The sequence below is a fragment of the Salvelinus alpinus genome, chromosome 1 (assembly GCF_045679555.1).
Source record: "Salvelinus alpinus chromosome 1, SLU_Salpinus.1, whole genome shotgun sequence".
NCBI lineage: Eukaryota > Metazoa > Chordata > Actinopteri > Salmoniformes > Salmonidae > Salvelinus > Salvelinus alpinus.
The window spans coordinates 45,371,625-45,398,435 of NC_092086.1; the positions used below are offsets into that span (position 1 = coordinate 45,371,625).

The 26,811-nt window shown below is 42.6% G+C and overlaps 1 protein-coding gene across 10 annotated transcripts in view; it reads left to right on the forward strand.

Moving 5' to 3' along the window:
- The first annotated feature begins 904 nt into the window (after window positions 1–904).
- LOC139577653 (dedicator of cytokinesis protein 7-like) overlaps window positions 905–26,811 on the forward strand; it is a 45,281-nt gene continuing 19,374 nt past the window's right edge. For 3 of the 10 annotated variants that reach the window (XM_071404806.1, XM_071404853.1, XM_071404862.1), the window contains exons 1-21: window positions 906–1,065; window positions 3,836–3,920; window positions 4,553–4,728; window positions 5,071–5,139; window positions 5,292–5,631; window positions 11,799–11,884; window positions 12,078–12,144; window positions 12,368–12,517; window positions 15,921–16,007; window positions 16,308–16,464; window positions 16,714–16,844; window positions 17,934–18,027; window positions 18,172–18,364; window positions 23,769–23,886; window positions 24,913–24,983; window positions 25,091–25,229; window positions 25,451–25,552; window positions 25,659–25,745; window positions 25,899–26,130; window positions 26,374–26,538; window positions 26,761–26,811. The exon at window positions 26,761–26,811 is cut by the window's right edge and continues 125 nt beyond it. In XM_071404806.1, the coding sequence (XP_071260907.1) occupies window positions 1,016–1,065; window positions 3,836–3,920; window positions 4,553–4,728; window positions 5,071–5,139; window positions 5,292–5,631; window positions 11,799–11,884; window positions 12,078–12,144; window positions 12,368–12,517; window positions 15,921–16,007; window positions 16,308–16,464; window positions 16,714–16,844; window positions 17,934–18,027; window positions 18,172–18,364; window positions 23,769–23,886; window positions 24,913–24,983; window positions 25,091–25,229; window positions 25,451–25,552; window positions 25,659–25,745; window positions 25,899–26,130; window positions 26,374–26,538; window positions 26,761–26,811 (2,650 nt within the window). In that variant the 5' untranslated portion in view covers window positions 906–1,015. Of the gene's footprint in view, window positions 1,066–3,835; window positions 3,921–4,552; window positions 4,729–5,070; window positions 5,140–5,291; window positions 5,632–11,798; window positions 11,885–12,077; window positions 12,145–12,367; window positions 12,518–15,920; window positions 16,008–16,307; window positions 16,465–16,713; window positions 16,845–17,933; window positions 18,028–18,171; window positions 18,365–23,768; window positions 23,887–24,912; window positions 24,984–25,090; window positions 25,230–25,450; window positions 25,553–25,658; window positions 25,746–25,898; window positions 26,131–26,373; window positions 26,539–26,760 lie in introns of all 10 variants that reach the window. The other 7 variants (XM_071404835.1, XM_071404874.1, XM_071404871.1 and 4 more) reach the window with 5 other exon arrangements.

Below are 26,811 nucleotides of genomic sequence, written 5' to 3' on the forward strand. Positions count from 1 at the left end.
AATGATTTAAAAGGTGTAAATTAGCACACCACAATGTAGCACCGTTGAATTATAGGGCCAGTACACATCCTCTTAGATAGACCTTGTAGGCGCATGCCAGACAGAATTAACAGGATTAGATCTACTTAACCAAATGACGAATGAAATGGCTCCCTCCCTGGTAAAAGGCAGATTATTTTTTCATCAATTGGATTAGTTGACCACCGGGTGAGGAAAATAGGAATCAGACCACAGTCATCTGTCTGGTTGACACAGGCCTAGGTCTATTGGCTCAAAAAAGCCTAGCAGTTGAACAGTAGGCTATAAACCTATTTAATCCCTAGCCGGCTAGTCTAGTACTTCACAACCCCACCTTTTCTCTTGATAGCATTGCTTGATAGCCTACCATCCTCTTCAACCTCCTTGACCTAAAAAATATTGACCTTGTTCAGGTGCCACCTGCCTGCTGTGTTGCACCTGCCTACTTGCATCACTGCAGATTTCCCAATTCACCAATGGGTGCATAGTAACAAAAAAATGGCCTACTGCAGATCCATATCCGTATTATAGGCCTGTAATATATGCTGTGTGATTTATGAATTTATGCATTAATTGTAGTGTTTCGCTTTTGTTTTGACAGGTAGCTAGGACAACAAAACTGTCAACAGATTACAGACCTACGGGCTTTGACATGATGTTTTTCACTTGGTATACATGTTGAACTAAAGTAGGTCTCGCTGTTCAGCAAACGTCCTCAATTTTCACACTAATGAAACCCTAACTGTTGAGGATATGGGCCATTATCGGGCGTGTGACAGCGTTACTGAAACCGGTCAGGTGAGAATTTTGAATGCACTGCGGACGATCCCATACAACACAACCTTGTATTTCTGCTCCCAACCACTAGGAGGACCACTGGGATAGGCACCGTAGCGTGGTGATACAAGGAAGCGAACTCCAGCAGGACAACAACAGTATCGAAGTGTGAGAGAGAGAGAGAGAATAGTTCGAAGACTACACTAAATGGGGACGCGAAATGACATCTTCAACCAACGAGAGGAGAGCATTTGCTCACAAAATTAATCGGTGAGACTCATAATTTGTATGTACTCTGTAGGACAGCTAGTTCGCGTGACATGACGAACAGACCGAGTAGTGCAGGATTTAAGGGTATCACTGATCGTAAACCGCGCAGACTGAATAGGAACTGAGACAGACGGAGGCTAGTCTATTGTTCAGCATATGGACTTCGAATTAAATGTGAATTTATCATTCACCCTGCCATTGTTTAGAAAACTAAAACGATTTTCATACCTTGCGATTGTTTTTTTGTTGCACACACAGATAACGTTAACTAGATCACAGCTATCCTTTTGCTAGTAGGCTGACACTCGAGCCATCAAACATGTTGGCTACTAGTTACCTAAATTACTTTATTTTACATTATCTTGAGGAGCCCCAAGTAAAACGGATATAAAACTATAATTAGTAGTTATCTAGTCATATCAGCCGTTGAATTCGCTTTCCCGTCGACCTGCGGGATAACAAGGCGTGGGTTAGGTTACACTAATATTGTTGCGCTGCAAATGAACTCAGCTTGATCCTCTGTGCTGTCACTCCTAGTTCAAATCATACTGTGTAGAACTCTTCCTGTGGGTAGGTCTGTAGATGGAACTGAAAAGTCTAGTTCTTATGGAGTTCTGATACACAATGAAAACAGAAGTAGGCAAGATGGAGTTCCCCTTTTCCTGTGGGAAAGTAAAGTAGCCGAGGACGGTATCTTTATTATTATCCACGGAGTTAGATCAGACCTATAGCCGAAATATCACCTTGCATGACATGATGAATTTCCCTGTTCCACCATTGTTGAGTTCATACTTGTGTTCATCAAAGCCTTGATCAGGGAATGGCATGCTAAGCCATTGATTGCGTGGTGCATGGTGGGTAGGTATAGGCAATACATGGTAGTACATGCTAATAGCAGGTGTCGTTCCGCCCCCGTCACACAAACACACACTTTCAGAAAAAAAGCACTAGCCTAGCTGTTCACCTTGCAGCCTTCATAGAATCGTCTGAGAACCTCCTTCATATTATGGGTGCGTGGCCCTTGGAGGCTCCTGAGAGCAGACTGGATATTTGATTAGAGACATGCAGGTGAACATGTCACATCAAAACCAACAGGGAGGAAATCTCAATGACATCTTGGAATGTCAGCAGTCCAGTACGAAACAGTTAACTACACCACAACAGGCCCATACCTTGTATCTCGTATTAGGACTTTCCGACTGGCCCATACCATACTTATTATACTTACTATGGTATGTACGCATATTTCTCAGTCTCACATGATTATCATATTGAGTTAGCCTAGCAAATGGTGAATGGGGCTGTTCCCCCTGAATGTTGACTGGCAGCCTACTAGTTCAAATTGTAGCAGCTAACCTACTACTAGGCTATAGCCTAACTTAGTAGTCACCGAGTAGAGTGCTGAATTCAACAGCTTAGGCCTAATCATTGCTACAGTTTCTCCTCTCTCCCCAACTCTGTTATCGTCCAGTCCTCTCTCTCTCTCCCCAGTGGGAGCCAGTCCATTGTATCGGTTCAGGATGCAGGAAAGGGTGTGACAGGGTGTTCCGTCTATTACCCTTGGAGGCGATAGCTTTTCCTTTATCCTGTTTAAAGTGGGGATTGGAAAAGGTAGCACATTTTAACGGCAGAATAACACAAACATATTGTTGTGACTGTCGCCTCTGTCAAAAGATTGTTGTAGAGTTCCAGCTTAAAAGGGTTGTGTGATTTGGGGTAGCAGAGTTATTTCTGAGAGATGGGGGGGGGGTGTAGTATGTCATGGGGGGAAATTACATTTGAGGGTCTCCTTTTGAAGCAGAGAGCAGTAGCATTTAACGTGTGGAATGAAGACATAGTTTGACCACAGCGACCGTGACCAGGGAATTTCGGACGCGTTATGTGTGCGTGAAACTGTAACTCTCTGTGTGTGAGAGAGTCTGAGAGAATGAGATGGCCAGTCCGTTATAAGTTTGTGGAAGAGCAGCTGCATGCTGTGTCTCTGCGAGAATTGGGGGCCTAGTTTGACTTTGTCCCCCTCTCTAAGCCTCCCATTTGCTATTGGTCCATAAAGGCCCAGGCCAGGGGCAGTGAGAGCGTTATGGCTCTCTGCCTGGTTTCTGTACTAGGCCCAGTCACCGCTCCTCTCTTCTCCCACAGATCCGGCTTGACTCCCATTCACAACAGCTGCTGGCATTCAGCACTGCTTCTAGTACCAGCTGCTGGGGACTGCGTAGTGGGGAGAGAATGGATAGCATACATGGCTGCTCACATCTGATAAGAAGTCAAAACTGGAAAGCTATTATTAAATCTAAGGCAGGCACATAATTATGTATAAAACACATCCATCTAGCATTACGTCTGGGAGTAGCCTACATATTCATAATGGTTTAAAGCAGCAATAAGCAAAATGTAATAGGTTTAACTATGGTTTATCAGCAGCAAGGCTTTTGTTTGGCCTATGTTAATTGTCTTATTTGCATGTGCATGATAATGGTGAGGCAATTCGATTTTTGGAACCTCGCTGGAGAGATTTTAGCTGAGTATCTAGATTATGGAGCATATTTGCATACGAATCTGAGGCAAACGCGTGCAAGTTTGGGCATCAAATCAGTTGTACTCAAGTTAACTGTCTTTATCCACTGACAGAATGATTGCTATTCTGGTATTTATTATGTCTAGACTTGTTTCTGTTTGGCTTCCTGAAGATACAGCTGTGAATGAAAAACATTTTTTCCCCTGTTTGAGTGTAACTGTACTCTACCGTTTCCTGTCCGTCTGTCTCTGTCAGGACGGTGGCTGCAGAGGTCAGGAAGCAGGTATCCAGAGAGTACGGCTCCCCTCAGCTGTCCAAGAAACGAGGAGCACACCAACCTGTAAGTAGCAGTATGTTTTTAGGTATATCACCTTGTCTTTGGTCAAAGATGAGGATGGACTTTCTATGGATGAGTTGAATTTACTGTTTTGGAAACAAACAACTTAAGGAGGTCATCAACCACTTAGGATGTCATCTATTTGTGTATAAAAAGGCTATCTCCGCAGTGCTCTCACTGAAGTGGAGCCAGTGTCTATGTATATGACTTGCCTAGTTAAATAAAGGGTACATAGAAAAGTGTGTCAAAAGTAGGTGACGTAGGCTTAATCACTCCTATTATCCATATTTTTTCTTTGCTCACTATCTCGGTGTGGCCTGTAGCTTGTGTGGTCCTTGTGGAATGTTTAGGTGTATGAATATAAAGCTTCTCCAGGGCTGCGTTCAGTACATAAAAATGGTTAAATTGAACAGAAACGGTGCTGTACTGAATGACCAGTTGAGGTTCAAAATGCACCGCTGCCCTTTTAAATATGTCACCCATTGCTTCAAGGCACACCCACCGAACTGAGCAAACCTATCTCAGTCTGTTCAAGAAAACGTGTCGTTCAGTGCAAACTGTTCCGCAAACGTTCAAGCAAACTGAATGCACCTCAGGTATTGATTGTTGTGTGTTATTGATTGATTGGTTGTCAGGTGCCGCTGACAGAGGTGGTGGAGCCTGTGGACTATGAGGAGTATGTGAGTAGCCACGCCCCTGGGGCGGAGCCTGGACCCCTCAGACAGCTGATGGAGTTCCCCCCAGACGACCTGGAGCTCCTCCTGCAGGACAGAGAGTGTACTACACTGGAGCCCCCTCTGCCCGAGGAGGAGTGAGTCACACTAACACACATACTATGTACATTATGTACAGTACACACCAGTGTTTCCCCTACCATTATGTCCCCTTGCTTAGCTCTGTTTCCACCTGCCTAAAAGAGTTTGGCTTCAATGGGTTTCAAATGGTAATTTTGGAGACAGGGGCCTGGATGTTGCATTGAATTCCTTTGTGCCCCGCCTAGAAAATAATCCAGAGGGTAAGACTGACACACATGCTCACTTGCATAGGACTTCTTGACACACAGCATTATCATGCTACTGGACAGACAGAATACCTTTCCTATGCCATTGTAATATTTATGTCATACTATATAATTCATGTGTTTTTTCCACAGCACATTTGACCCAAGAGTGAGAGATGCCTTGGGTGTCTACACAGATGACTGGTTGATCATTCAGAGGAAGTGAGTGTCCCTCTATCATGTGTCCCATGCCTCCCTCTTTTCCATTCCTTTATCCACATTGATTTACAATTGATTTGGTTGCAATGGTGCCCATGATGTGCATTATCTCTGTGATTTAAAGATGAGGATAATGTATTTTGTCATGTCTGTAGGTATCAGCGTTATAGTACAACCCACACCCCCCACAACTCTGAGCGCCAGAGGGAGAGGCAGCGAGGGCTGGTTAAGCAGACCTTTGAACTGGACGAGGCTGCGGCCACTGACCGCCAGGATGACCAGGACGATGCTAAGCGGCGGTCAGTCTCTCTGGATGACACGCCCCGGGGTAGCTGGGCCTCCAGTATTTTTGACCTGAAGAACTCGTCGCCGGACGCCCTGCTGCCCTCGGTGCTAGAGCGCACGGCTGCAGAGGACATGGACCGCCGCAACGCTGAGGCCCGCCTGCAGGGGCGCCACTCTGACCTGCTGGGGCTCTTCCCTCCTCCCGACGAGGTCTGTCCCAAATAATAATATTATCATCCATACACTATTCACTTCTGTTCAGTTCAGTTGTCTGTCTGCATGTGTTGCTAAAGTACTAGCCGACTTTGTGTAGAATGATATAGCTATAACATAGAAAGCTACAGAAACTATATCAAAACTTAATTATATATATATATTTTTAAATGTTTCAAAGTTAATTACATGTAGATTCTGTTGATAAAAATCAGGCAGTTCCACCATAGACATTGAACCACATCAATGAAGTGGATGTACAATACCATGGCCTTCTCCACAGCCATGTGACCATCTGTTTGCGTATCTTGCCTCTAGGGCTGGGCGATATGGCCAAAATATAATATTAAGGTATTTGAAAAATATATAATGTTTTTAGGGTATTTGATGTTATTATGTTTTTGAATAATAAAAGTTCTACATTTGCTTTGAGTAGTGCGTGACCCTAGGGTGGCAACACATACAGTTCATTCGGAAAGTATTCAGACCCCTTCACTTTTTCCACATTTTGTTACGTTACAGCCTTCTAAAATTGATTAAATAAAAAAAAATAAAAAAATTCCTCATCAGTTTACACAGAATAGCCCATAATGACAGAGAGAACAGGTTTTTTGAAATGTTTGTAAGTGTATTAATTTTTTTTTTTAAATGAAATACCTTATTTACATAAGTATTAAGACCCTTTGCTATAAGACTAGAAATTGTGCTCAGGTGCATTCTGTTTCCATTGATCATCCTTGAGATGTTTCTACAACTTCATTGGAATCCCAATTTGGTCAATTCAATTGATTTGACATGATTTGGAAAGGCACACACCTGTCTATATAAGGTCCCACAGTTGACAGTGCCAAGCCATGAGGTCGAAGGAATTGTCTGTAGAGCGCCAAGACAGGATTGTGTCAGTGGCCTCCATCATTCTTAAATGGAAGAAGTTTGGAACCACCAAGACTTTTCCTAAAGCTGACCGCCTGGCCAAACTGAGCAATCGGGGGAGAAGGGCCTTGGTCAGGGAGGTGACCAAGAACCTGATGGTCCTTCTGACAGAGCTCCAGAGTTCCTCTGTGGAGATCGCAGGACCTTCCAGAAGGACAACCATCTCTGCAGCACTCCACCAATCAGGTCTTTATGGTAGAGTGGCCAGACGGAAGACACTCCTCAGTAAAAGGCACATGACAGCCCGCTCTGAGTTTGCTAAAAGGCACCTAAAGACTCTCAGACCATGGGAAACAAGATTCTCTGGTCTGATGAAACCAAGATTGAACTCTTTGGCCTGAAGCGTCACATCTGGAGGAAACCTGGCACCATCCCTACAGTGAAGCATGGTAGTGGCAGCATCATACTGTGGGGATGTTTTTCAGCGTCAGGGACTGGGAGACTAATCAGGAATGAGGGAAAGATGAACAGAGCAAAGTACAGAAGGATCCTTGATGAAAATCTGCTCAGGACCTCAGACTAGGGCGAAGGTTCACCTTCCAACAGGACAACAACCCTAAGCACACAACCAAGACAATTCAGGAGTGGCTTCGGGACAAGTCTCTGAATGTCCTTGAGTGACCCAGCCAGAGCCCGCACTTGAACCCGATCGAACATCTCTGGAGAGACCTGAAAATAGCTGTGCAGTGACACTCCCTATCAAACCTGACAGAGCTTGAGAGGATCTGGAGAGAAGAATGGGAGACACTCCCCAAAAACAAGTATGCCAAGCTAGTTGTGTCATACCCAAGAACACTCGGGCTGTAATCGCTGCCAAAGTTGCTTCAACATAGTACTGAGTAAAGGGTCTGAATACTTATGTAAATGTGATATTTCATTTTTTTAATATATAAATGTACAAAAAAGTAAAGAAAATCAGGTTTTGCTTTGTCATTATGGGGTATTGTGTGTAGATTAATGAGGAATTTAATCAATTTTAGAATAAGGCTGTAATGTAACAAAATGTGGAAAAAGTCAAGGTGTTTGGATACTTTCCTGAATGCACTGTACATTCTAAGTGATTTCAATGGGTCTTTCTCCATTCTGATTGTTTTATACTGTTCTATTCAACTTCAACCAATTATTTCCATCAATTTCTGCACTCATTTGAGAATTTCCACACTACCACGTAGGGCTGCATGATATGGGCAAACAATCTAGGCCTTATTTTTTACAAAATGTTACAATTGCACTTGTGTGAACATGAAAAAAAAGTAACGTTTTTTTAAATTTTTTAACTAAGCAAGTCGGTTAACTTTTACTTGGTACTCATCCCGGATCCGGGAGCACCCCCCACAGTAAAAAAGCTGACTAGCATAGCCTAGCGTCACAAGTAAATACAAGCATCTAAATATCATTAAATCACAAGTCCAAGACTCCAGATGAAAGATACAGATCTTGTGAATCCAGCCATCATTTCTGATTTTTTAAATGTTTTACAGGGAAGACACAATATGTAAATCTATTAGATAACCACGTTAGCAAAAGACACAACTTTTTTTACTCCACCATTTTTTTCCTGCATCAGTATCTATCACTAATTCGACTAAATAAAGATATATATATATAGCCACTAACCAAGAAACAACTTCATAAGATGACAGTCTGATAACATATTTATGGTATAGGATATGTTTTTTTAGAAAAATGTGCATTTTTCAGGTATAAATCACAGTTGTACATTGCAGCTGCAATCTGAAATAGCGTTGGAAGCAGCCGGAATAATTACAGAGACCGACGTCAATTACCAAAATACTCATCCTAAAACATTTCTGAAAAATACACAGCATACAGCAATCGAAAGACACAGATCTTGTGAATCCAGACAATATTTCAGATTTTCTAAGTGTTTTACAGCGAAAACACAATATATCGTTATATTAGCATACCACATGAGCTAACATCACACCAGCATTAAATCAAGGCAAAGGGGGCGATAACGTTATCGCCACCAAAATATATTAATTTTTTCACTAACCTTCTCAGAATTCTTCAGATGACAGTCCTGTAACATCATATTACACAATGCATATAGAGTTTGTTCGAAAATGTGCATATTTAGCATCACAAATCTTGGTTATGCAATGTAATCTGTCAAAACATGGCATGCATTCGGGCCGGCGCCATCTTGGAAAGGCACCTATGATTACGATTATTTATCGATTAGATTGACTAAAAAAATACAGGTTGGACAGCTAATGAAAGATGCATTGGTTATTAATGCAACCGCTGATTTAGATTTTAAAAATTAACGTTACAAGACATACATTGTGAGTTACAGCCAGACTAGTGCCGCAAAAAATGGCCGACAACTGCGTTTACATTTTTCCACATAAATACGGAATAAAATCATAAATAACTCTTACTTTTGGACGAGCTTCCATCAGTATCTTGGGCAATGTGTCCTTTGTCCAAAAGTATCGTTGCTTTGTTGTAAAACGACCTCCTCAACTTCAGAACTAGCAGCTAACGATAGCTACACGGCACACACATGCCCAAATCGTCAAACGCAATACTAAGGAAATTCAGAAAAATAGCAATATACTCGCATAAACTGATATAAATCGGTTTCAAATAACTTCGTTATGATGTTTCTAACACCTATATCGAATTAAATCACAGACGGATAGATCTTTGATCAATAACGAGAGCTTTTGAGCATGCGATTCTGATGTCCTCCCTTGCGTCCTGGCGAGCGTCAAAAAGATGGGTCATCTCACTCCATTCCCTTTTATAAACTCTGAGAACCACCTAGAGACACCATTCCACTTCTCATTGGTTACTGACATCCAGGGGAAGGCGGGTGCAGTTCATTTCGATCCATAGGGCATACACAGAGCTTAAAACTGATCCGAGATCAGAGACTATTTTTCAGAGCTTTGCATGTCCTGTCATGAGTTTCGCTGTAGAAAGAGTTCTGGTTCACCCACAGACATAATTCAAACGGTTTTAGAAACTAGAGATTGTTTTCTATCCAATAGTAATAATAATATGCATATTGTACGAGCAAGAATTGAGTATGAGGCAGTTTAATTTGGAGACGATATTTTCCAAAGTGGAAACAGCACCCCCTGTATTGAGAAAAGGTTTTAAGAACAAATTCTTATTTACAATGACGGCCAAACCCAGACGACACTGGGCCAATTGTGCGCCACCCTATGGGACTCCCAATCACGGCTGGATGTGATACAGCCTGGATTCGTACCAGGGACTGTAGTGACGCCTCACCCTATGGGACTCCCAATCACGGCTGGATGTGATACAGCCTGGATTCGTACCAGGGACTGTAGTGACGCCTCTTGCACTGAGATGCACCTAAATTATGTTAGCGACTAACATAATTTAGGCCCAACTTGCTAAGAAAAGACAAACGAGCTGTTTGCAGATGTAAGAAACACAAACTAATAGTGTAATTCTGGAACACTAGTTCATTTATATTAAGAAGCAAATAGAAAACCACATCGCTGTCATCAACATTGTCATTACAAGCATTTCGCTACGCCCGCAATAACATCTGCTAAATTCTGTGCCATTCTGTATACTTCTGGCCCTTCTTTGGACACTGTGTGAACTAACCTCCAGACGAGTTTCAATGCCATACAACTCTCCTTCCGTGGCCTCCAACTGCTCTTAAATGCAAGTAAACCTAAATGCATGCTCTTCAACCGATCGCTGCCCACACCTGCCCGCCTGTCCAGCATCACTACTCTGGACGGTTCTGACTTGTATTTTGTGTATATGTGGACAACTACAAATACTTAGGTGTCTGGTTAGACTGTAAACTCTCCTTCCAGACTCACATTAAGCATCTCCAATCCAAAATTAAATCTAGAATTGGCTTCCTATTTTGCAACAAAGCATCCTTCACTCATGCTGCCAAACATACCCTCGTAAAACTGACTATCCTACCGATCCTCGACTTCGGCGATGTAATTTACAAAATAGCCTCCAACACTCTACTCAACAAATTGGATGCAGTCTATCACAGTGCCATCCGTTTTGTCACCAAAGCCCCATATACTACCCACCACTGCGACCTGTACGCTCTCGTTGGCTGGCCCTCGGTTCATACTCATCGCCAAACCCACTGGCTCCAGGTCATCTACGAGTCTTTGCTAGGTAAAGCCCCACCTTATCTCAGCTCACTGGTCACCATAGCAGCACCCACATGTAGCACGCTCTCCAGCAGGTATATTTCACTGGTTACCCCCAAAGCCAATTCCTCCTTTGGCTGCCTTTCCTTACAGTTCTCTGCTGCCAATGACTGGAACAAACTGCAAAAATCACTGAAGCTGGAGGGTCATATCTCCCTCACTAACTTTAAGCACCAGCTGTCAGAGCAGCTCACAGATCACTGCACCTGTGCATAGCCCATCTGTAAATAGCCTATCCGACTACCTCATCCCCATACTGTATTTATTTATTTATTTTGCTCCTTTGCACCCCAGTATCTCTACTTGCACATTCATCTTCTGCACATCTATCACTCCAGTGTTTAATTGCTATATTGTAATTACTTCTCCACTATGGCCTATTTATTGCCTTACCTCCCTGATCTTACCTCATTTTCAGACACTGTATATAGACTTTTTCTACTGTATTATTGACTGTATGTTTGTTTATTCCATGTGTAACTTTGTGTTGTATGTGTCGAACTGCTTTGCTTTATCTTGGCCAGGTCGCAGTTGTAAATGAGAACTTGTTCTCAACTTGCCTACCTGGTTAAATAAAGGTGAAGTAAAAAATGTGTATGTGCTCAAAACATTTTTTGCATGTGCTGCATTGACCATGCAGACTGAACATAAGTGTCTTGTGGTCGAAGAACAACAAATGTGCTCCATGAGTGACAGGGAGGGGCTCGGTCTGTGTGGAACGCGGCATGGAGAGAGAACTCGAGTAGCGGAGTAAACTATAAAAATGGACGTTACACACGGCGTATCACATTTAACAAACAAAACATTCAAATACCGTTATAGAAGGTTAACACCCAAACCGGTCCGTGCATCAATACCGGTATACCGTATACCGCCCTGCCCTACATGCCTCTGTCTCCTTCTCACGCTCTCTCCCTCTTTCGTTATGTCTGTGTACACACTACTGTGGTGTCTGTGTCAACGTTGCCATGGCGTCTGGCTGTGTAAATGTTGCCGTCGTGTTTATGTTCTCAAGGCTATGTGTGTGTTGTCTGCCAGGATGAGGCTGTGGAGAGATGTTCTGTCCCAGAGGTCCCCAAAGAACACTGTGGTCAGAGGATCATGGTCAAGTGTCTGTCCCTCAAGTGAGTGACCATCTGTCTGTCCTTATCGTTCCTAAAATGATCCTTCTCGATCACTCTTTCACTTATTCCATTTTCACACTAATGTCACAGTTCAGGTCAGCACAATAGTAAATACATTTTGGCATTTTATTAATTTATCAATCATATTTCCTTCTCATCCAAACACATGTTGTGCTTTTTGTACCCCCTACAGATTTGAAATAGAAATTGAGCCAATATTTGGGACTCTTGCTCTCTATGATGTCAAGGAAAAGAAAAAGGTACCCATACATTTTCTAGAAATGTTTAGACTGTGTACATGTTATTTAGAGCATGTTATTTTTGAATTATCATATTATCCTTATGTCATGCTGAGCTCAAGCTTTGACTGATTACATTATTCTAGCTCTTACTATGCCTCAAAGGTCTTGTGCTTTAAATCTCAGAGTCAAAACGTAATTAATATGCCTTGACATACATTCCCTCATCTCCTCCCTCTCCCAGATCTCAGAGGACTTCCACTTTGACCTGAACTCAGATCAGATGAAGGGCTTGCTGCGTCTCCACACGCCCCACACAGCCATCTCCACCCAGGCCCGCTCAGCCATCTTCTCCATCACGTATCCCTCTGCAGACATCTTCCTGGTCATCAAGGTACTGGACATAGGGCCACTAGGGGGGGCACATACAGAGAGTCCAGAGAAGGTTCTACGTCACATTACAAATTACTGACTCTCTGTAGGACTTTTTATTGGTCTGGTCACATGTTCAGGAGAAAACCCCTAGTCCTGTCCATATGAACTGTTAAAGACACTAAATCTTTTGTCTTCTATCCACCTACCACAATGTTTTTTAGATGTGAACTGAATTACACAGCAAATTCTCCGCTGTTAAATAAACACTGAGAGTGTTAAATTTAACTCTCTTCCAGTGTCAATACGGGTCCACACTTTTCGGTGTGAAATTAACACTTTGCTTAGTGTAAAGCCTTATTTGCATATTTCCCAGTGTGCCTTACCTTTCGTGTGAGTTGTAGAGTTACCACCCATGACTGTATTTGTTAGTGACAGAGACATGGCTGTTGAATTCATTCGTTTTCAGTCCTATAGCCTTCACTAAGTGAGATCCCAAGCGAATATGTTATCATTAAAATTACATTATTTTAAAACAAGACAATCCATATTTTATAAGCCTTATTTTGAGGGCCTAGTTTACCCTAATAGAGTGGCCTGCAACTCATGATTTACAGGCCACATCAGGTGTGCAAGTCAAATATTTTTTGGGTACGATATATATTTTGTTTTTACAAAACATACACATGCAAATGACAGCGTACAGACGCACACAAACATCAACAACACTGTATCTTTGAACGCGACCCAGTCGTTTATTATTAATGTTCTATTGTCATACTGACTGGCAACGTTCTTATCCCTTGCTTGCTAGCTAGCCAACTACAACTAACTTACAGTCACGTCAAAAAGGAACAGCCAGACTAACAGCAAAGTAGCTGCATTTGTTTAAGCTGTTTTCTAGTGGCCATTTATTTAGATGCATCCATAACAATGAGCTAATGATGCGTGAATTCGCCTGGCATGGAAAATGTGCTCACTCGTCAGGACACTGTTGTTCAGAGGAGCTAGCCAACAACACAGCTATAGTAACACAATCACTTCAAACTGAAGCTGGAAAGACTGCCAATTAGCTGTGTTCCATTTGACCTTTTTTCAATTGAATTTCTTTTGTAAATATCCATAAAAATGATGCCAGCTGATTCATGATTTTGACTGGCATAGAAACGCTGCCTGCCTGTCTGTCTCGTCCCGACTCGTTCACTACTATGGGACAGCAGGAGATCGAATTAGAATATTAAAACAATGTTGCAAATGTCGGAGACACAGACGGCAACGTTTATACAAATCTCCGCTGTTGAAAACAAAATGTTAGTCTAAAAGAAATATGAGATAATGTCTAGATGCTTTTTATATTAGAGATCAAGTTTATAAGTTGCCTGGCTGGGCTGATGAGACAGTGGATTGCGCAGTCAGATGGAACAGAGTATAAAGGTATTTCGATGTCATAGATTTAGCCGGAGGCAACTTGTGGAATAGACGCCGGCTGGAATGCGGTTTTAACCAATCAGCATTCAGGATTAGACCTACCTGTTGTAAAATTAAGAAATGTATCTGCCGTTGTACTGTAGAATTTGTGAATTTTGTCTCTTGTATAATAAATTCTATACATTAGTTTATACTGGATTAAGCATACATTTTCATTAGTTAGTTATGTTCCAACATTCCCTCCATCTTGTGCCAATATCAGTTATATTTTGGATAGGCTCTCTGCAAGGTTTGTATAGCTTACCTATCATATTAATATCAGTTTCTGACTCAAATAGTATTCCCTCAAGATTGCTCTGATCTCCAAATGACTTAAAATCGTAACTTTGATATTAAACTTTTAAGTTGCATGTATTTGAAAATATCTACACGGGTCAGTCCAAAATTGCTTTGTAATTCTGTAATGGAAATACATTTATCTCCTATTACCAAGTCATTTACGGTTTCTATGCCATTAGTTTTACATGTGGACCAATTTATCAGTGAATTCTGAAAGCTATCGAAGGATTGTTCCATAGGATTGTGTTTTTAAAGAGTGATTTTGGTTCTTGTAGAATACATGTATTTTTCTTCTACATTTCTTCTATAGTGTTTTTAACTATGAAGTTGTTTCCTGGTTGCAAAAATTCTAAAAGTTCGCATAATTTCAGTTTGTGGCAAAACAAACAAGTATAGTGTAGAGAATCATTGTACCATCTAAACCACTGTGAAATATATTTTCTATAACCAGAAATATTGTATTTTCAGCTGTTTGAGGCTGGTGTACAAAACCCAAAGTAAAAGACGCAAAAACTAAACTTAAGAACGGGAAGCATATAAATAGCGTACATAGAACAGATCTACCGCTTCTTAGAGTTGCTTTCAATGAGAATGACAGATCTACAACACACTTTTCTATGTGAATTTTGGTCGGGTTGCCCAAAAATATGTATTGCTGCTTTAATGTTCTCAGATTTATCCTTTGAAAATAGACATGTAAAAAGATTCTGGGGATGAGCATGCGCATCTTCAATATGTACCCATTGTTCCTCTGTAGTGCATTTAACTATATGTCGCAATAAGAAGACTTGTGTGGTGAGTTGATACAATTCCAAGTCTGGATGGTTTAAACCGCCCTCAGTCTTAGGAAGATGTAAAACTTTTATTTTTATTCGTTGAGTTTTATTTGCAAATTCAAAGTCTAATTATGCTGGCTTGCAAAGTGGTGTAATTTCCATTGGAATCAAGCTAGAGTGCAGATATCCAAAATGTTGAAATGTTTTCACCCACAACCTGCATTCAGAATGACTGCCATGGTCAGGAGGACTAAGATGTGAGACTACCTAGACCATCTAAACTGGAACAGTTTCAGTAACGGGTGCAATAAGTCCAACTAACAGATTGGATTAGTTTAGAAAAATGTATGTTATCTTTGCATAAGAATAATTCATCAATCAATTGAAAAAAACAATTTCAAAAATCTACCTGCAATAGAACACTGGCTATTAACACCAACACTGGCTATTAACACCAACACTGGGGTTCTTATGTAACACAGAACAGGTAACACTGGCCAATTTGCTATGTAAACTGTATTTGAGCAGACCATCCCAGACAAATCAGTGGAATATCCTTCAGCCACCAGAATGATTCATGCCAAGTGACTTTGCAATACCTTATCATGGCTGCATTATATCACTTATTTACTTTAGATAAAGTTATGTAAGCTTTGCCACATAGGTGACAGTGAAGTGCAACGACCTATTTGTCTTTACCTAGTGAATGTGACATTAGTTATTCTGAAGATGCATCCAATATTTGCATTTCATATATTGCTTTAGAAATGTGTGTGCATGCACCATGTGTGCACCATTTGCAAATAATGGTCAGGTCAGCAATGTACACCGTTACACACGTGTCTTGTCTGTATGTATATTTTTTGTGTGTGTGTGTTTCAGCTGGAGAAAGTCCTTCAGCAGGGAGACATAGGGGAATCCTGTGAACCCTACATGGTCATGAAAGAGTCGGACTCATCAAAGGTAACAGTAAGTTCAAAGTATCTATCTTCTATTGGTCTTTTCTTTGCATGTGTACATGCCTGTATGGGGTCATGCACATGGGACTCTGTCCAGCTGGGTAGCCATCAGCATTTCTCAATTCGTCTTAGTCAGACAACTGCAATATTTGCAATTCCCTATTCTGAAGATCAATGTCCGACAAACTCTAAAACATTATATAAATATTACAGTATCACCTTGCAAAGGCCTTTTCTCAAGGCCCTTGATAGAGCAAGCTCCTATCCAGGTTTACAGTCGCCACCAGTCAGTCTGTCTCTCTCTGTTTAGCACAAGGAGAAGCTGGAGAAGCTGCGTCTGCAGGCGGAGACGTCGTGTAGCAGGCTGGGGAGGTACAGGATGCCCTTTGCCTGGACGGCCATCCACCTGGTCAACATCGTCAGCAGTGTGGGGGGGCTTGAGCGCTCCGACCCTGACTCTGACTCTGGTACTTATGACCTCTGACCTCTACCAAACACCCCCTGGTTTAATCACAGTTAGGATGTCAAGCACACACACACACACACAGATTCTCTCTTAATATACACATGGAAATACACGTTGGAATTCCTTACATCAGTCACACTCAGACACTTCTTGTTGAATTGTGGATGTAACAAAAGTGTCATCATTTCATAATATCAGTATGTAATAATTGTTATTTAATGTCTGAACGGATGACTTGTCTTTTTGTCAGAGCGGAAAGGCCATGGAACATGGAACGAGAGAAAGAAGAAAGGGTTTGAGCGGATGAGTGTAGGAGAGGACATGTGCAACTTTGCCACCTTCCGTCCAGCCACTCTCACAGTCACCAACTTCTTCAAACAGGTCAGTCAGAAGGTTGTGTGTTTGTGCTACCCAGGTGTACAGTGCCTATCATAAGTATTCACCCCTCCTGGATTTCTTAAAACATTTTTATGCGTTACAAGGTGGGATTGAAATGTTTACAAAGTAATACAAATTAATAAAATGTCTTGGTTATGTAAGTATTCACCCCCTTCGTTATGGCAAGCCTAAATAACTTCAGGAGTAAAAATGTGCTTGACAAATCACATAATAAGTAGCATGAACTCACTCTGTGTGCAGTAATAGGGGTTAACATGAATTTTGAATGACTACCTCATCTCTGTACCCCACACATAAAATTATATGTAAGGTCCCTTAGTCACGTAGTGAATTTCAAGCACAGATTCAACCACAAAGACCAAGGAGCATTTCCAATACCTCGCAAAGAAAGGTGGGAAAAAAATCAAAACCAGACACTGAATATCCCTTTGAGCATGGTGAATTTGTTAATTACACTTTGGATGGTGTATCAATACACCCAGTCACTACAAAGATACAGGCATCATTCCTAACTGAGTTGCTGGAGAGGAAGGAAACCACTCAGGGTTTTCACAATGAGGCCAATTGTGATTTTAAAGTTTAGAGTTTAATGGCTTGCTTGCCAAAATGTTGTACTATCCCTTTAAATCTCCTATAAAATGTATGGCAAGACATGAAAAAAGTGCTGTCATAAAGATCAATATTCAGTTTGACAGAGCTTGAAGAAATTGGAAAAGAATAATGGGCAAATATTGCACAATCCAGATGGGCAAAGCCCTTATGAGACTTACCCATGAAGACTGACATCTGTAATGGCTGCCAAAGGTGTTTCTAACATATTGACTCAGAAAGGTGAATACTGATTTTAATCAATATATATTTTTCATCATTCATATTTTATACAATTTTATCTTCCACTTTGATATTGCAGAGTATTTTCTGTAGATCTCTGACATAATAAAAAAATACCACTTTGTAACAAAAGAAAAATGAAGAAATCCAAGGGGTATGAATACTTGTTATAGGCACTGTAACCTGTCTCAGCGTGGTTTGTGTCTGTGAGCCAATATACTATGATCTTTGTATCTGTAGGAGGGGGACAGGCTGAGTGATGAAGACCTCTACAAGTTTCTGGCAGACATGCGCAGACCGTCCTCTGTCCTACGCAGACTGAGACCTGTCACAGGTACCTACTACAGTACCTCATCAGCACACACATATATGTTTATATATAATCACCTGCACAAATTCTATAGGCTGAATAGAGAATATATTTTATGTTTACTAGTGTAACCTTGTTTTTCTCTATTCCTGCTCCTTCTGTCCCTAGCCCAGTTGAAGATAGACATCTCTCCTGCCCCAGACTCTCCTCACTACTGCCTGTCTCCTGAGCTGCTCCATGTCAAGCCCTACCCTGACCTGAGGGTGCGCCCCACCAAGGAGGTGCTGGAGTTCCCTGCCCGCTATGTCTACACCCCTCACACCACCTACAGGTCAGTCTACACGCCTCACACCACCTACAGGTCAGTCTACAACCCTCATACCACCTACAGGTCAGTCTACACGCCTTACACCACCTACAGGTCAGTCTACACCCCTCATACCACCTACAGATCAGTAGACTCTTAAACACTGTCATAGATCACACATACCACAGCTCAGAAATTATATTTTCAGATTTTTATTTGCACACAAAATATACAAAATGACAGCAGTAAGAATGAATTAGAATTAAAATAAAGAACATGTACATGTACAATAAAAAAGGGCATGTGTTAAACACAATTAAATGTATTCAGAAGTATAATCCAGTGGTATAAATATATAATGTTATTGTAATTCAGTTTATTGGGTGGGAGTATTTGTTCAGTGTGAATTATGCTTGTATGAGTAGACAGGGTATTTATGCACCAGGGTAAAGTCATGGAGTGTAGTTTCAGTAGCTACAGTAGCTGGTGTTAAGATGCAGTGGAACCATCAGGTGATGTGACAAAGGACTGGCTATCTCCTGACTTCACTCTGAAATAAAAAACAAAGCAAACTTAGTCAAACACGGCATCCATCACTACATCAATCATGGGCAGATTCTATTTAGCATTTTTCAAACTATGTTCAGCTATTATACCCACCCGTTTCTGTAGCTTGGTCAACTGTTGGTTCTGACTCTCAATGCTCTGTTTTTGGAACTGTGTCCATGTTAGCAGGCCCTCCAGAACACTGGAGTGTTTTAACGCCCTATCCTGAAACCACACACGCACATATGAATTTATGAATGGAATAGAACAGATTGAGTGTGTTGGCATTGGATTGTTTGGTGTAATCTGTGTGTGATTGAGAAGTGTACCTTACCTTTAAGTCCTGTATGGTGTTGGGGGGGTAGTTCTGAAGGTATGTCTCCAGGTTGATCACCTTGGTCCTAAGCTCTCCCTCTTCCTGCTCCACCCGGGCCACCTTGCCCTCAGCCTCCTCAGCCTCTGACTGCAGCCCAGCCATCTGGCCCTTGGAAAAGAGCATCTGGCTTTAAATCCTCTCCCTCCCACTGATCTCAGACCAGCTGCTCAAACTGCCTTGGCCTCAATATACACTGGCTGGCCAATGTCATTCTCACACTCCCTCTGTTCTCAGAACATTAGGATCTATATTGAGTAAACAAAACAAACATGTACATGGCTCTGTGTTTATGTTGAAAAGCTAGCCAGATAGTTGAGTGCTCAGGTTCATGGCAGTTATTGGCCCATTCAGCCAAATAGCCAATGGTGTCTGTTCAGCTGCTCTCCAATGTCTGTTCAGCTGTTCTCTCTCCCTGTTGGAGCCCAGAGGAATAGAGCTTATCTGACTGACTGGGATTTCATATTGTTGGCAAAGCAGGGTTATCTCTGTCTGCCCTGTCGCTCTGTGGAGTGAAATCCACAAATGTATCATAATTTTAGATGCGTAACCCTCTCAAAACGCATCTACCAATTGATGACACTGTCAGAGTTAGTTTGAGGTGTTTGACTGGGTATGTTTTCTCCAGTAAATAGATACATCTACTGTACACCTGATAGCTAAGGTGCAAGATCAAAATTCTACTGAATAAAAAGCCTCTGCACACTTAGATCTATACACATTTCAGTAAATTAATTGGCAAGTTTCCATTCACAGTAGACCTTCGTCAGAGCAGGACGAGTATGTTTCCTCACCTGTATCTCTCCTAGCACCTGTCTCATCTGTCTTTCCTTCTCTGTGGCCTGGCCTGCCTCCTGGCCCAGCCTCTCCAGCCTTTCCTCATGTCTCCTCAGCGACCTCTCGATCCGCGCAAACTTGGCATCGGTGCTCTCGTAGACGTGGTGGAGGGTCTCGCTGAACTGCAGCACGCCGTACATCAGCACGTTCATGTCATCAATGGGGGCAGCCTGGTTGTTCTTCTGGGCCTTCCGGACGGGGCTGGCTGGGATCCCTGTTAAACACATGGCCATACACAGCAGGCAGAGTAGTGTGGCCCTCATCCTGATCTGAGGACAGAGGCTATATAGAGAGATTATTTATTTATCTCTTCAGAGAGACTATCGACTTGAAATCTAGTGAGAATCGCCCAGTGCTCCTTCCTATGCCTGTTTGTCTTAAAGCTTTGTTAAGGGTGTTGTAACTCCTCAGTTGTCGTTAAAAAGTTTCCCTGGGTTCATTTTCTCAGCTGTATGTATAAGTGCCTCAGGTCTGTAGTATCTTTTTCGTCTCACATCGGATATCAGTAATGACACGACTCTTTTATATTGGATGTCCAAAATTACTGTGAAACATTAGCTCAGTCGTGGTCCAATCAGAGATCAGCTCTGTGGCCTTAGTCAGGATGACCTTGGCATTCATCCCAACCTCTGGAGTAACTCTGTCAGGCCTCCAGGTTTCAAATACACATGACCTACATTAACATCAACTGAGTCTCTGTTTGTCCTGGTACAGTGGGGAGAACAAGTATTTGATACATTTACATTACATTTACATTTAAGTCATTTAGCAGACGCTCTTATCCAGAGCGACTTACAAATTGGAAAGTTCATACATATTCATCCTGGTCCCCCCGTGGGGAATGAACCCACAACCCTGGCGTTGCAAGCGCCATGCTCTACCAACTGAGCCACACGGGACCGATACACTGACGATTTTGCAGGTTTTCCTACTTACAAAGCATGTAGAGGTCTGTAATTTTTATCATAGGTACACTTCAACTGTGAGAGACGGAATCTAAAACAAAAATCCAGAAAATCACATTGTATGATTTTTAAGTAATTCATTTGCATTTTATTGCATGACATAAGTATTTGATCACCTACCAACCAGTAAGAATTCCGGCTCTCACAGACCTGTTAGTTTTTCTTTAAGAAGCCCTCCTGTTCTCCACTCATTACCTGTATTAACTGCACCTGTTTGAACTCGTTACCTGTATAAAAGACACCTGTCCACACACTCAATCAAACAGACTCCAACCTCTCCACAATGGCCAAGACCAGAGAGCTGTGTAAGGACATCAGGGATAAAATTGTAGACCTGCACAAGGCTGGGATGGCCTACAGGACAATAGGCAAGCAGCTTGGTGAGAAGGCAACGACTGTTGGCGCAATTATTAGAAAATGGAAGAAGTTCAAGATGACGGTCAATCACCCTTGGTCTGTGGCTCCATGCAAGATCTCACCTTGTGGGGCATCAATGATCATGAGGAAGGTGAGGGATCAGCCCAGAACTACACTGCAGGACCTGGTCAATGACCTGAAGAGAGCTGGGACCACAGTCTCAAAGAAAACCATTAGTAACACACTACGCCGTCATGGATTAAAATCCTGCAGCGCACGCAAGGTCCCCCTGCTCAAGCCAGCGCATGTCCAGGCCCGTCTGCAGTTTGCCAATGACCATCTGGATGATCCAGAGGAGGAATGGGAGAAGGTCATGTGGTCTGATGAGACAAAAGTAGAGCTTTTTGGTCTAAACTCCACTCGCCGTGTTTGGAGGAAGAAGAAGGATGAGTACAACCCCAAGAACACCATCCCAACCGTGAAGCATGGAGGTGGAAACATCATTCTTTGGGGATGCTTTTCTGCAAAGGGGACAGGACAACTGCACCGTATTGAGGGGAGGATGGATGGGGCCATGTATCGTGAGATCTTGGCCAACAACCTCCTTCCCTCAGTAAGAGCATTGAAGATGGGTCGTGGCTGGGTCTTCCAGCATGACAATGACCCGAAACACACAGCCAGGGCAACTAAGGAGCCTAGCCAGTCTCCAGACCTGAACCCAATAGAAAATCTTTGGAGGGAGCTGAAAGTCCGTATTGCCCAGCGACAGCCCCGAAACCTGAAGGATCTGGAGAAGGTCTGTATGGAGGAGTGGGCCAAAATCCCTGCTGCAGTGTGTGCAAACCTGGTCAAGAACTACAGGAAACGTATGATCTCTGTAATTGCAAACAAAGGTTTCTGTACCAAATATTAAGTTCTGCTTTTCTGATGTATCAAATACTTATGTCATGCAATAAAATGCAAATTAATTACTTAAAAACCATACAATGTAATTTTCTGGATTTTTGTTTTAGATTCCGTCTCTCACAGTTGAAGTGTACCTATGATAAAAAATTACAGACCTCTACATGCTTTGTAAGTAGGAAAACCTGCAAAATTGGCAGTGTATCAAATACTTGTTCTCCCCACTGTAGATATGGACCAGGGCCTGGTTGCATAAAACATCTCAAGTTTAACTAAGTCAGATTCACAAAACATTTTAAGTTGAATTTCTCTCTTAAATTAAGTGAAAAAGTTAATGGTGCCCATGAGGTCCCTTAAGTGCTTCGTTCAGTATGGATATCAATGTAAACAGCATTTGTGAAGGTGAATGGTTTCCTCTGCCCTGGTTGCAAAAGGAAAACATCAACCAGCTAGCTAGCTACTTAGCTAAACAATGGAAGGTGCACAATCAATGGCTACAAAGCCAGCTGGCTAGTTAGCTACCTACTCTTTAAGTTAGCCTGATGTTTTAGAAAGTAATAGAAACAATTTGAGAAAAAGATAACTAAAATAAATATTTTATTTGTGTCTCCTGTCTTGAATGTATAAGTTATATTTGCAAATAAATGCTCTTTGACAAGACCTTCAGTCAGTAAATCAGGTCGTCTCCATGGTAACCAGAATTGTTCTTCCATACATGCCTTCAAACTACCGTAAAACCCCTTATGTACCCTTAAGTATGCCCTTACCTATGGGAAACGTTTGAGGGGCTCTGCAACGCCATTCAACAATTATCTTAGGTAAGGATTAACCTTAAGGAATAATGTTCCCTTAAGAGAAACACTTAAGATGTGTTATGCAACTGGGCGCTGTATTATTGGGCTGACCATCAGACCATGACAATATGATGTCATACTGCTCTGTGTTGTTTGTGAGTGTGTTCTTGATAAGTAAATTACATTTTGGATTGGAATATACTGGTATGCTCGGAAGTTCTTTCACATGTTTGACTTGGACAGGAGTTGAAGGTCACTCACACCCTGCTAGATCACACATGCTTCCTCAAAACACATGGTTTCTCTCTCCCAATCCTTCTCACTTTATAGGCCTATTTGTTAAGATTTATTTTTGATTTGTTATAAATCTGCGGCAATTACCTAATACTACCCTCCTAATTTAGGCTAGATATTCTGTTTTTGTTCCAGAAATGTGGTAAGTAGTCACAGCCAGATATAATTGATTTGACTATGCATGCTCGCTGTGGTGCGTGCGTTAGTTAGTAGGGAGGATATGTTGGCAGACAGCCGCAGCGTGTAGGTTAGCTGAGCTGAAACTAGAGTGTAATGACCCCTCTATGCCTTCCGGGTTGTATTATGCCTTCCGGGTTGTATTATGGAATTCAAATTCACTGCCATTTCTTTCTTCTCCCTCATCTTGTCCTCCTCCTCTCCACTTCCAGGAACCTGCTGTATATCTACCCCCAGAGCCTGAACTTCAGCAGTCGGCAGGGCTCAGTCAGGAACATTGCTGTCAAGGTGCAGTTCATGGCAGGAGAGGATCCCAGTCTGGCCATGCCGGTGAGTCATTGGCCTGCTTCACCAGTACACCAATCACAAAACAAGAAACCTCTACAGATTTGTAACACAGTGCTCTCAGGACAATGGCGTCCCCATTCACAAAGAAAAGCCTGATGCTGTGAAATATGATGTGCCCCACGAGTAGTTCACTCTACAAGAATGTCCAGTGTGTTTAACTGAGTTGGGGGTAGGTAACCCTAGTTCCTGGTTTTTGGAAACAGCCAACATTTTTTGATGGTTAAAACAAACTGGAGGAGGGATTTTACTACATAATTAACTTCCCTTCTTAAAAGCTGTGGTGTTGTTCAGTCTCAGTGCAGTGGATTCTTAATCCATTTGGAGCCTTTAGGACACACCCTAATCTAACCTGGGACCCTGGCAACAATGTCCTAATCCATTGAAGGAGCCCTGTGGAGACTTCTAAACAACTATTGGAAATATTCCCAGTCCATAAAATGTAAAAAACTGTCAAATTCAATTAATGATGTTTAGAAACCAGCTAATTATAAATTACCTAATTTGTAAAACTTCCAACTGTAATGCTCAGAAACCGTAGGTTACATTTAGTATGACATGTTATTTACATAGCAGTTCTGAGAAGGAATCTGGTAAATTCCTTTATGGACATACAGAGTTACCAAACATTAGGCCATGACAGACTGACCAGGTGAAATCTTTGATCCCTTATTGATGTCAATTGTGAAATCCACAGTGTAGAATGAAGGGGAGGAGACAGGTTAAAGAATGATTTTTAGGCCTTGAGACAATTGAGACATGGATTGTGTATGTGTGACATTCAGAGGGTGAATTGGGCAAGACAAAAGATTTAAGCGCCTTTGAACGGAGTATAGTAGTAGGTGCCAGGCACCGGTTTGAGTGTGTTAAGAACTGCAACGCTGCTGGGTTTTTCACACTCAACAGTTTCCCTTGTGTATCAAGAATGCTCTGAGGGCAAAAGGTGGTGCGGTGTGGTGTTTTGTACAAGGGCATAGATCCAATAAAAACGGTCTCCTCTCATCATAATAGGTGATCTTTGGGAAATCCAGCTGTGCTGAGTTCTTTACAGAGGCTTATTCACCCGTCATCTACCATGACAAGTAAGAGCCCGTTCCCTTCCACACCTTTCCTGTTACACTCCTCTCATCCTGTCTATTTCCTCCTCCCCTTCCCTCTCTCACCTATCTCTCTCTCTCTCTGTCCTCAGGTCTCCAGAGTTCTATGAGGAGGTGAAGATGAAGATTCCAGCCAACCTGACAGACAACCACCACCTCCTGTTCACCTTCTACCACATCAGCTGTCAGCCCAAACAGAACACGCCCCTGGAGACCCCCGTGGGATACACCGTGAGTACGCTTCACTAGGACCCGGAGGTTTTTCCCACTTACCTGACCAGGGGAAACTATGGACCCAAGTTAGGGTGCTTCCCTACCCATTACATACCTCAGTTACAAGCTACTAATATTTAGGCCTTTGAAACACTAGAAGTGTCATCAGTGATTGGCTGTGCTGTGTCTTTTATTTATGTGTGATGTAATAATGTGCATTACATTGTCTGTGTCCACAGTGGATTCCTCTGATGCAACATGGCCGCCTACGGGCCGGTTCCTTCAGTCTGCCGGTCTCTGTGGAGAAACCACCACCCAGCTACTCCGTCCTCACCCCTGACGTAAGTGTGTGAGCACATGCATGCTTAGTTCTCATGAACTCGCGAGTTTGTATGCTTAGTCTGTGTGTGGCTGAGTTCTGATGTAGGTAATGTGTGTGTATTGCAGGTGCAGCTTCCAGGCATGAAGTGGGTGGATAATCACAAGCAGGTGTTCAATGTGGAGGTGACAGCTGCCTCCTCAGTTCACACTCAGGTAACTGTCTTTCGCTCGCTCGCTCTCTTTCTCTCTCTCTCTCTCTCTCTCACTTCTCTCTTTACCTCACTTTCTCTAATACTCTAGTCAATGGGATTGTAAATTAAATGAATACCCCCCGTCCCGTCCCCCCAATGTGACTTTGTCTCTTAGGACCCCCACCTGGATAAGTTCTTCACCCTGTGTTACGTCCTGGAGGAGTACTCGTTCCCGTTCCGTCTGAAGGACTGTATCATCAGTGAGGCCAACGTGGAGGGTGAGCTGAAGGCCAGCATGACCGGCCTGCGGGGGGCGCTACTCGACACCTGCGTCCGCTTCCTCCACCAGCTGCTCTCCAAACTCATCCTGCTCATCGTCCACCCGCCCGTCATCGCAGGACAGATCGGTGAGTGGCTTGGCGACTTTACAGAGGGCGGCCATCTTAGATTGACTCATCCCTCATGGCCCTTTCAAGATCCTCATCTCTCCCGCAGAAACACTCCTGGTCAAATATTTCTTCCAGATCTAGGATACATTTTTCAAATAATTTACGTCTAGCTTGCCTTGTACAATGGAATAAATGGAACACTCCCAAAAGTGCAAACCCAGGTGTGATCTCTGCCTCTTTTTCTCCATTCCCATCTCTCAGTGAACCTGGGCCGTGCAGCATTCGAGGCCATGTCCCTGCTGGTCAACCAGATCCATAAGAACCTGGAGGGGAACCAGGACCAGCATGGCAGGAACAACCTGCTGGCCTCCTACATCCACTACTGCTTCCACCTGCCCACTGCTGAGCCTGCCATGCCTCCTACTGGTGAGGAATGGAACAGCAGGCACTGAAGATTCACTATATTTCCACACCAGCTGTAAAGATGTAGTCCCAATGCTTTCAAGGAAGAGTATTTTAATCTATCCATGTCTCTGATGTGCTTGGGTGTGATTCATTTAACCTTGTGGTTGGAGAATTCTCACTCAACTACTAAAATGAGCACAAGTGTGTCTTGGTATCAGTGGCCTCCTCTTCTCCCTGACCCAGGGGGTGCCACCCCGGCCTACGAGCTGCCCATCCAGTACGCCACGTTGTCCA